The sequence below is a fragment of the Bidens hawaiensis genome, unplaced genomic scaffold, assembly GCF_021521415.1.
Source record: "Bidens hawaiensis isolate Kalapana, Puna unplaced genomic scaffold, B.hawaiensis_p1.1 tig00028291_1, whole genome shotgun sequence".
In the NCBI taxonomy this organism is placed as follows: domain Eukaryota; kingdom Viridiplantae; phylum Streptophyta; class Magnoliopsida; order Asterales; family Asteraceae; genus Bidens; species Bidens hawaiensis.
The window spans coordinates 242,118-252,617 of NW_027505117.1; the positions used below are offsets into that span (position 1 = coordinate 242,118).

The window sequence follows — 10,500 nt, forward strand, 5'->3', positions numbered from 1 at the left end:
TTTTATACGTAATGTAATTTTACCTATTTTCGGCCAAAAGTCTGAGCCCCCCCCCCCCGCGACATTCGTATCCAAGCTTCGCCACTGAAGGGGATCCCATTGTGTTTGCTATACATTCCCATGAGCGGTGAGCCTTATGTAAAAATTTGAAACAATAAAAACCCATCATGATAACAATGGGATGCTTTATCCGCAGCAAAACCATTATTAACCATACCCTTAAAATATTTTACTTGAAATTGCCATCGAATTTAATTCATACGCACTGCTATCTGACACCGGCTTATTTCAATGTAGTATATTACACATGAACGTTGTACAATGTACGAAACATATACATATACATACAAAACTAATACATGTTTGTTTTTACTCGAAAGAGATTTATAGTTTTGTGCCTCGGGTTTTGACTTCCGTTTACTTTCACGTGTTGAGAATACGCGAATAAAGAAACGAAAAGCAAAACCAGAGAACCAAAATCCACTGTTTTGAAACCCGACCCGACCCGGCCGGTTGGACCGGTCCGACCGGGACCCGGTCTCAAAACCGGGCCGGGTGAGGTATTTGACCCGTTTTTGAAAAACCCGGCCTGGTTTGGCGGGTGGCGGTCGGCCCGGACCCGGTGACCCGGCGGGTCGACCGGTAAAACCCATTTTTTATTATATCTAAAATGAAATGTGTATGGTGGGATTCGAACTTGGGTCATTTCCTAAGTAGAAGCTTTAATAATTACACATGAACCAACCAACCAAGCATTATTGTTGTCTTTATTGATAAAATATATATCATATATATTCAAAAAACAATGTATTAAACATAAATAAACATTAAAGTTTGTTATTATTATTTTTTGTTATTATTAATTTTTATATGTATATGAATTATATATATAAATATATATATATATATATATTTAAATTATTTATGACATCATCTGGGTCAAACACCGGTCCGCCCTCCCGGGTCGGTCCGACCTTTGACCCGGTAAGGCGTCCGGGTCGACGCCCGGGCCGGGTCTAAAAACATTGCCAAAATCACAACATGAAATGAACACTATTTTAAGAGGAACAAAGAAAGTTTGACTTCTAAGAAATCCAGAAGTCAACCAACATCTCACTTCAAGATTTTGTTTTCAATTTCTTCCAAGCTCAGCCCTTTTGTTTCGGGAACATAGAGCAGCACGAATGCAAGTGACAGAAAAGCAATTGCCCCGAAAAGAAGAAAAAGATTTTCCGCACCAAGTAGTTCCTGCATAAAAAGATAATTATATGTCCGTTTTGACTTTTGCCGAATTGTGAGAAAGGAATGCCAACCTTTAACGGAGAGAAAGCGAAGGTTACTAATGCATTTGAACCGAAGTTTGTTAAAACCGCAAGACTGATTCCTTTTCCTCTTGTACGAAGCGGGAATATTTCAGATACCATAAGCCAACTTATCGGTCCAAAAGATATCTGAAAGTACCAAATTTTCATTAAAATACAAAAAAATATGCTGTTGGGATTATTGTCAACAACAAAAAAAAAACAAATTAATATGAAAAGGGTAACTTTAGGATGATGTATATAATTCATAAAACGTGAAACAGAAAAACTTAATATTTAGCTGTAAGGGAAACACGTCAAACGGGTCAAATATGTAAAACTAGCTCTACGAGTGAGATGTTACTAGGTACGTTTGGTTGTTTGTTTATTGTACACAGATATTTCAAACCTCACATTGTTGCTTTATTCAAGCAAAATGGATCATTATTACTAGCCTTTTCATCATATTTAAATGAAAAAAAACATATGAACAAATTAGTTTAATGGTTTTTCATGTACAGCAATTGACATTTTTATGAAAGAAGTAAAAATTTAAATATATACGAACCACCTATAGACAAAATTAAATTATTTAAGTTTCTGTTTGTTTGTTGTACACAAGTGTATACATATTTCCATTAGTTATCGAACTAAACCATATAAATAAACACATACAAAGCTAATGTTGCAGTAAATTTCAGGTAAATATATTCTTAACAAAAATCTTACTTGGTAGCATCCAACATAAAGAAGCAGAGCACCTACAGCAATCAACGGGAACCCTCCAAGGAATTTGTAATAGGCCGAAAGGAGTAGTAATGAGAGGGTCTGCAACACAGCAAATTAGCAAATTAAGAAGCTAATTTCACTAATCTAAATGTTAATTATAAACTAAAAGAAATAGAAGCATACAATTCCACTGATTCCTCCAATAAGCAAAGGTTTCCTCCCGAGATCATCAACCTTCAGAATGGCTATACTTGTCATTAGCAGCTGCAAGAGTATACATAATACTATGGTCATAAACAAGAAAAGAATATTAATGTTTTTGAGTTTTCAAGCCAACATTTTTTATGCATAACTGTTTAATAAGAACCATATAGTAGCCAATAATGGGTGATTTTGAAAAATGCAAACAAAGAAAAGTTAATCGACATATTTTCGTATAAAAGTACTCAATTTTGCAAAAAAGGTAACTTCTCTTAATGCCCGTACCTTAAAGACACCGATAATGACTGAAACCCGTGTTGCATCAGCAGCCGCGGAAAATCCAGCAGTCTTGAATTCATAATTCATAATTCACAAAGTAAGCTGTAAGCATGCATACATACATACACACACACACACATATATATATATATATATATATATGAACATACATTTGTATATATTGTATATATTTGTGTGTATTTACAACTGGAGACATAGGGTGAGGCTCATTACAGAACACTAAATTATTACGAGAACAAAAGGAAGAAATTTAAATCGGTTACTTTACAAATGCTTATTTATGCACATAAAAGTCATTAAACTAGTTTGCTCATATGTTTCTTTTAAAATTTTTAAACGCTCGCCTTTCTTCACGGGTGTAGGTAATATAACATGCACATAACCTGCACATGTGTAGGTCCTATAAATAAAAAAAATTTGTTTAAATTTACCTTTTAGGATAGATGAATAAACATTGCATTTCAACGATTTTTTATGTTTTAAGGCTGATAAACTGAATGATTTATTGTTCTTCAACTTCTCGCAAAAAAACCGTGTTCTGCTTTGAACCCTACCTTGTGTGTGGGTGTGTGACTTGAGAGAGAGTTTTTATATTGCATACCTGAAGGATTTGACCAGCATAGTATAAAACACTAGGCTGTCCGGTTATCTGTTACATTGAGATAATAATGATGAGGCTCGCTTCATATAAAATAGTGACATGAAATACCCCCTCAATTCCACATTAAATGCCCTTTTACTAAAAGGGTAAGTCCCAAAAAACATAAATAATGAAAAAATAGTGTCACAAATGAGATATACACACGGGGTGTTTTAATTTGCATTTTGAACACGAAACCTCATTATTGTGACCTCAAGTCCCAGTAATCATTATATGAGACTTCAAATCCAAATAAGCAGCTTTCACTAAACACCCCCGTATTAATAAACACGAAACAAGACATAAGTTTGAATTAGTACTTGTTGAAAAAGGACCAAACCTCCACCAATCACAAATGCTTTCAAGCTCGGGCCTTGAAAAACCTCAAAAATACTCCCTTCTGCTTCTTGATCACTACCATAAGCAGATTTTAATGAAACAAGTGTGTCCTCAATTTGTTTTTCAGAAACTTTATCGCCAGCTGGTCGGCCCCGAAGCTTACTTAAAGCAACAATGGCTTTCTCTTTGTACTCTTGCAAAGATGCTTTACCTTGAACTGCTCTTAAAAGTAGCCATCTTGGAGATGGAGGTAGGCCCCACACACCAAATCCCATTAAAATCGCAACCGGGGCACTAAAACCGAACATGTAGCGCCAACCACCAATCGCGTCGATCTGAAAACTGCCTACAAAGTAACCTAACTGTAGAAAATACAAAATAGTTGTAATTGAAGAACACCTTGGGCATAACTCATTGATGGGTCGCGGGTCGGGCGAGTTGGGTTATGGGTCAAAATGCACGTTCGGGTCAAAATGCACGTTCGGGTCAAAAAGAAAGGTTAGGTTAACCCAGAACACTTTTTGTCTGGTTTCTTACTCCATTTTTCCTTTTATTTTCTTCTCTTAAACAAAAACTTATTGAAATCTTCGTGAAAAGTTTTTCAAATTCTCTTTAGGCGTCTAAACGAACCAAACATTCATTGAACGTTCAGCTGGAAGTTCTTTTATGTTTGTTTATGTAATAAATGAACGAACATGAACACAATTTTTTTGTTCATTTAGTTAAACAAATGAACATGAACACGTCTCATTGATTCATTTATGTTCGTGAACGTTCATTTATGTTCGCTAGTTAACATTTGCTTAGGCATGTTTGTTTACATATTCATTTAAACTTTTTAGGCTTATTACAATTTAGTCTAGTTTACATAAATTTTTAGGCTTAACGGATTAATGTATATGTTTACTTTTAATTGGCGTTTCTTCAGTTATGCTCGTTCATTTACAACCGTGAACTGTTCATTTTATATAATTAATGAACGAACATAAATGGCACTCGTTTTCTTAATGAACGAACACGAAGAAGAAAACCGTCCATTTAACTGTTCCTGTTTGATCGTTTGTTTGCTTAAAACGAATAAACACGAACATGCTCCATTCACGTTCGTTCGGTACGTTTACAGCCCTAATTCTGTTAGATGCCTGTGTGTGTGTGTGTGTGCGAGCGCTTCTTTTCTTTTATAATAATTTTATCTACAAATAGAAATTAATACCAAGATTCCAAGAACGATAAAAAGTTCTTTTAAAGATACTAAAGTCCCACGAATTTGAGACGGGCAAGTCTCTGCAATATAAAGTGGTGCGCCATGCATAGCCTGAAAAAACAAAAATGAAAAACTGGTTTAATAATACTTCATATGGTTTTAAGATTTTAAGATTTAACTTAAAAAGAACTGGATTAGGATTCATGTAATCTTACCAAACCGATACCTAAACCATAAAGAACTCGGCCTATCAAGAGAATATTAAGTTCAGGAGCATACGCAGTGATAGAACCACCAAGAAAATATAATAGAACCGCTAAAAGCAGTTCACGCCTCCTACCTTCACAAATTCATGGATAATATTTCACCAAAAATAAATAAATAAGATTAAGCTCATTCATAATTAAATGACCCATTAATAAGTAAATGGGTCAAAATTGTCACATGTAGTGATGTAACTGATAAAATACATACCGAGGAAGTCGGCTATCGGGTACACTAGGATGGAACCAAAAAGAGCTCCATACAAGGAGCCCGAGACCTGCATTAGAATAAAAACGTATAATGTAACCGGTACAGGTGGTTATTTGAGCATGTAAGAGTAACGGGTCAAACAAGTACATTTAATAAACTAAAAGAAGCAAAGATAACTTACCACGAGACCAAGTTGAACAGCTGATAGATTAAACCATGTTGTGCCACTAAGTTCTGGAGACTATACAATAAGTGAAGTATCAAATTTAACATGTGGCACATTGACATGATTTAGATCATACAGTTTATTTAATTTTCATGTTCAATGATTAAAATGCTGTATGTACCTGTAATGAGAGGGTAGCACCAGAGGTTGCACCAATGTCATACCCAAATAATAAACCGCCCAATGCCGGGAATAAAAATCTGAGTTTAATACAAGTTAAAAGCAAAATATAGAACCCCCTGTACTTTTTTTAATGCCTAATACTCTAGACCCCATATGAGTATAATTTGCAGTTAGTGACAAACTTCATATGGTCTGTTTATGACAAAACAAGGTTAAATTAGGGATTTGTTTGGATGTGAATGATTCTGATTTTCTGATTATATATAGTCAAAATAATCAGATTTTGGAGAAGTAGGTAAGGATAAGGAATAATTGTAAGAAACATAACGACCCAGATAAACATGAAGTTATCTGAGTATCCTAAATTTTAAGCATATGATTATATTATTCTAACGAATACCATGCTAACAATGAAACCAGTTGGATCAGGTAAAACTCAGGGTTTAAAGGCAGAAAACTAAAGGGAGCTGGATTCTATGTTAAGAGGGACTCACTCATGCACGCTAGCTAACAGAGTAACAGTAGAGGTGTAAACGAGCCAAGCCACTCAAGACCGGCTCGCTAAAAGCTCGAATCAAGCCAAGCTTAAATGACTAAAAATAAGCTTGTTTACTAAACAAGCCTGAGCTTCACTTATTGAGCTCAAACCGGCTGGCAAGCTTAAACAAGCCTACTGTTTATATAATTTTTAATATATATTTATAAAATAACTATTATTATTATATTATATATAAAAATATGATAAAAGTAACTAAATAATATGTATCTATATCTATACTATATATAATACATGAGGCATGGGCAAATTAAGACACCATATTTTTAAGTAATTTATAATTTTTAATGCTTAAGGTACATCTTACATAGCATCCAAGATAAGGACAAACTTGTCCATTGGAAAATATGTCTTAAAATAGTTAAACATTGCCCCCCTCAACTTTACTCAACTTTTGTAAATTAAAGAAAATAATTACTACTTTGGACCTTCATCTTTACCCATATATTTCTTTTAATTTTAAATGTAGATAACTTCCCACCAACGATTTGCCAACGGCCATAATTTTTTCATACGTTAATATTTTTTATAAAAAATTGCACCATAAAATGAGCATTTTATTGTCTTTAATTTGGGTATGGTATTGCTATAACTTTTCAAATAAAAAAATAACATATTACGTATGGGTGTTCACAATTCGGTTTTAACGGTTTTCCAAGTAATATCGTGAGCCAAACCGTTGGTTCGATTTTTTTGTTATTGAGAACCGAAATTAAACCTTTGAAACCTTAAACTGAATCGTTACTAATGGTTTGATTACACGCATTGAGCTTCAATAATAAGTCAACCTTCCGGTCTGCTTTTATATGGCCATTTTTTTGTATAAACCGTAAACCAAACCGTTTGCTATAGTTTGAATATTCGGAAACCGGCTGACCAAAAGTGATGATTGGTTCAAACGTTGTTCGTTAATTGTTACATGATTACTATGATTTTTGTTAACCGCCGCATCGCGCGGGCACCCGTCTAGTATTAAGTTATATATAAAAATTTAGCTACACATATGTACAATGTATATTAAATAATCATTAATTAAATAATAAACTAGCATGAGCTTAACTTGTTGAGCTCAAGCTAGCCCACGAGCCTACTTTAGTACCATCTATATATATTTATTAACTATTATCACATATAAAATTATGACCAGAATAACTAAATTAATCAGCATAGCTTGAAATTGAAAAACTACTTACGGCAGAATAACCGAGGTCCAACTGAACTCATCCTGATAGGCTTCTTCTCCAGCAGCTGAAGCTCTAAAGTCTAACCTAACAATTTCAATTATCCAAAATTAACTTAACAAAAGCCAAAAACTGAATGCTAGATTAACGTTCAATTACCTTCAAATTGAACCTTCGAGAAGCAATTAACGGCATGTTGTCTAACCTAGGGTTTGTGAATTGAGTGTTTGTTTGTGAAATTGAGGGGCAATTGAGGAGGTAGGTACGGTTAGACGACGGCGTTTTGTGAGATCTGAGGAGAATTGGCGGGAACCGGTGGCTGGAATTAGAAGATGAGAAGTTGAAGTTGTTGAGTAAGTGTGGAAGTGAAGTTGAAGGAGTGAGAGAAGACGACATTGTTGGTGGTTGTGTGTGTGAAGATGAGTGTGATCATGTTTGTGGTGGATTTGTAATGACAGAATATATATATATAGCTTTTCTGAATATTATTATTATTAAGTTTTTATGGAATTGGATTCTTTCTGTTAATTGGAAGAAACTGGAGAAATGAAATGAAGATTGTCAAATCAATTGATTTCGAGATTAGTTGCTAACAATAAATAATGGATTGATACAGGGGTGTTCACGAGCCGAGCCGAGCCGAGCTCGAATCAGAGCTGGCTCGGGCTCGGCTCGAATTTTGATCCAGTTGGCTCGGCTCGAGCTCGAATTCGAAATCGAGCTGAAAACCTGAGCTCGAGTTCGGCTCGGTTTTAAAACGAGCCAGCTCGGCTCGATTCAAATCGGCTCGAAATACAAAAAAATAATGCAATTTTTAAACTTAATAGCTTGAATTTAATTTAATAAACCATATGCAAAAAAAAGTTCAACCAAATAGATATATGTCCAAATCAAGTCCATATATAAGAGATAAATATATAATAATTAATATATACATATATATACATTATTAATTATATATATATATATATATAACCACCGAGCCAACGAGCCGAGCCGTTTTTGTTCGAGCTTTTTTCAAGCGAACTTCGAGCGAACCACGAGCCGCGAGCTTTTTGAACAGCCCTAGATTGATACGGATTACAATATTTGGTATTTTCTCGGAGAAGTGGCTAAAAAGTGGGAATTTCCTTGTAGTTTAATGGAAATTTGGTATTTTCATATATATTTTGGACCGATAAGTAGTTAACTTATGGGATCCGAAATATTCCCACTTCGTACAAGAGGAAAATGAACCAGTCTTGCGGTTTTTACAAACTTCGGTTCAAATACATCAGTAACATTTGCTTTCTCTTCATTAAAGGTCATCATTCCTTTCTCACAAGCAAAAAAAGTCAAATGATCAAAAGTCAAAACGGATATATAATTATCTTTTTATGCAGGAACTACTCGGCATAGAAAATCTTTTTCTTCTTTTGGGGGCAATTGCTTTTTTGTCACTTGCATTCGTGCTGCTCTATGTTCCCGAAACAAAAGGGCTGAGCTTGGACGAAATTGAAAACAAAATCTTGAAGTGAAGATGTTGGTTAACTTTTATGTAAGTTCTTAAAACCTGAGGCACAAAACTACAAATCCCTTTCAAGTAAACACCAAACGCATAATTAGTTTGTAGGTATATGTATATGTTTTCGTACATTATACAATGTTCATGTGTAATATACAAAAACAAATATAGTTTTAAACATACTTTATTTCTCTTGTGTGTTTAGATGGTCTCTCTTCATGCATATGGCAATTGATAACAACTAAATCTTCTTTGCCTTGATATTTTTATTCATCATTAGATTTATTGTACAACATATATTTGTTTATCATTCAAATTTCTTTGACAAATACAATTTTTTACAACGCCATACATCACCAGTAGCATGTTACTTGTAATATTTACATGTTGGTTAAGTTAACATTCTGAATGTGATCAATTTGCTTTATAAGACTATCTCCAATACATAAGTTGAAGGATGCCCATAGTAGCCCTTACAAGCCCATGTTTACTTTAAAAAATTAATAATTTTTTTTTGACAATAGGTGGAAATAGTAATTTACACGGCTTGTGAACTCAAAAGTACTAACGTGAAGGTTTTGTACCGGAGGGTGCTGTTTTGTAACTAAATTTTCACTATTACTTAAGTAAGGCACCACCAAAACTACTAATATTTGTAACATCCTGAATATTATAATAATAAATAAAGAAAGTTACGTTTAGTGATTTCGCGTTATTAAGTAAGAAATACCGAGTAAAGAACGGATCATGGACTTAGATTAATTAAGATGGATTAAGGGTAATGGGCCTTAGGTCCATGGGCTTTAAGGGATATAAATATCCCCTTAAACCATCCTAAAACCCTAACTATCATTTCCATATTTCATAAATCTCCACACACTCAAAAACTGTACATACACTACACCTCATACGGCCGAGAGAGAGAGAGCGGATTCGAGTCCAAAAATCAAGCCGACCATTATTAGATCTTCAATATACGAGATAACAAAGCAAACTGCGACCACACCGAACGTATAAAAGTTAGCCGTGCACAGCTCAAGAAGGGAATAACGATTAACGGAGAGCGTAACAGGATTCAGGTGAGTTTCTAGCCCCACTTCCTTGTTATGTTTTCGGGGCTGTGTGCATACTCAATGTGATAGTTAATACACTTATCTTAAGTGATAAGTGTATGCCTTGTATAATTTATGTATAATGATTGCTTGACGGTGCGTGAACGATCTTCGGATATTGCATGAACCGTCGGGTGGTAGTTAAGATATGATTGATAAGTATGATGAAAGATATGATGTATGTATGAATATATGATGTATGCATAATGTATGTATTTTATGATGATGGTACGTGAATGCTCTTCGGAGATTGCACGTATTGTCAAGGAAAGTATGTATGAACAGGTATGGTACAGTTATACGAAACAAAGGGACCAGACCCTAATAATATCTGTGATGTTAGGGACCAGACCCTTATAATACCTGTGATGTTAGGGACCAGACCCTTATAATATCTGTGATGTGGGACCAGACCCTTATAATATCTGTGATGTTAGGGACCAGACCCTTATAATATCTGTGATGTTAGGGACCAGACCCTTATAATATCTGTGATGTGGGACCAGACCCTTATAATATCTGTGATGTTAGGGACCAGACCCTAATAATATCTGTGATGTTAAGGACCAGACCCTTATAATATATGTGATGTCAGGGACCAGACCCTTAT

General features: G+C 34.7%; 1 protein-coding gene across 2 annotated transcripts; it reads right to left on the reverse strand.

Annotated features, from left to right (window-relative positions):
- Window positions 1–365: 365 nt before the first annotated feature.
- On the reverse strand, window positions 366–7,795 carry LOC143610834 (D-xylose-proton symporter-like 3, chloroplastic). 2 transcript variants are annotated; one of them, XM_077085205.1, is made up of 15 exons: window positions 7,432–7,795; window positions 7,287–7,352; window positions 5,536–5,614; window positions 5,370–5,429; window positions 5,189–5,255; window positions 4,930–5,054; window positions 4,724–4,825; window positions 3,492–3,872; window positions 3,133–3,180; window positions 2,517–2,579; window positions 2,214–2,294; window positions 2,031–2,129; window positions 1,314–1,451; window positions 1,108–1,248; window positions 366–451 (listed from the first exon to the last, which is right to left on the reverse strand). In XM_077085205.1, the coding sequence occupies exons 1-14, from the start codon at window positions 7,668–7,670 to the stop codon at window positions 1,114–1,116; spliced, it is 1,683 nt and encodes a 560-aa protein (XP_076941320.1). In that variant the 5' UTR covers window positions 7,671–7,795; the 3' UTR covers window positions 366–451; window positions 1,108–1,113. The 2 variants fall into 2 exon arrangements, with proteins under 2 accessions (XP_076941320.1, XP_076941319.1); XM_077085204.1 differs by lacking the exon at window positions 366–451 and having other exon boundaries at window positions 1,061–1,248; window positions 7,432–7,794.
- Window positions 7,796–10,500: the final 2,705 nt, after the last annotated feature.

Bases quoted from the DNA above. Each gene is read 5' to 3' on its own strand.
- LOC143610834 (XM_077085205.1), bottom strand. From the start codon at position 7,670: ATGTCGTCTTCTCTCACTCCTTCAACTTCACTTCCACACTTACTCAAC. The intron at 5,055-5,188 runs GTATGTATTTTA...GAATTTGTGAAG, and splicing joins CCCGATAGCCGACTTCCTCG to GTAGGAGGCGTGAACTGCTT. The intron at 2,130-2,213 runs GTATGCTTCTAT...GCTGTGTTGCAG, and splicing joins TTGGAGGAATCAGTGGAATT to ACCCTCTCATTACTACTCCT.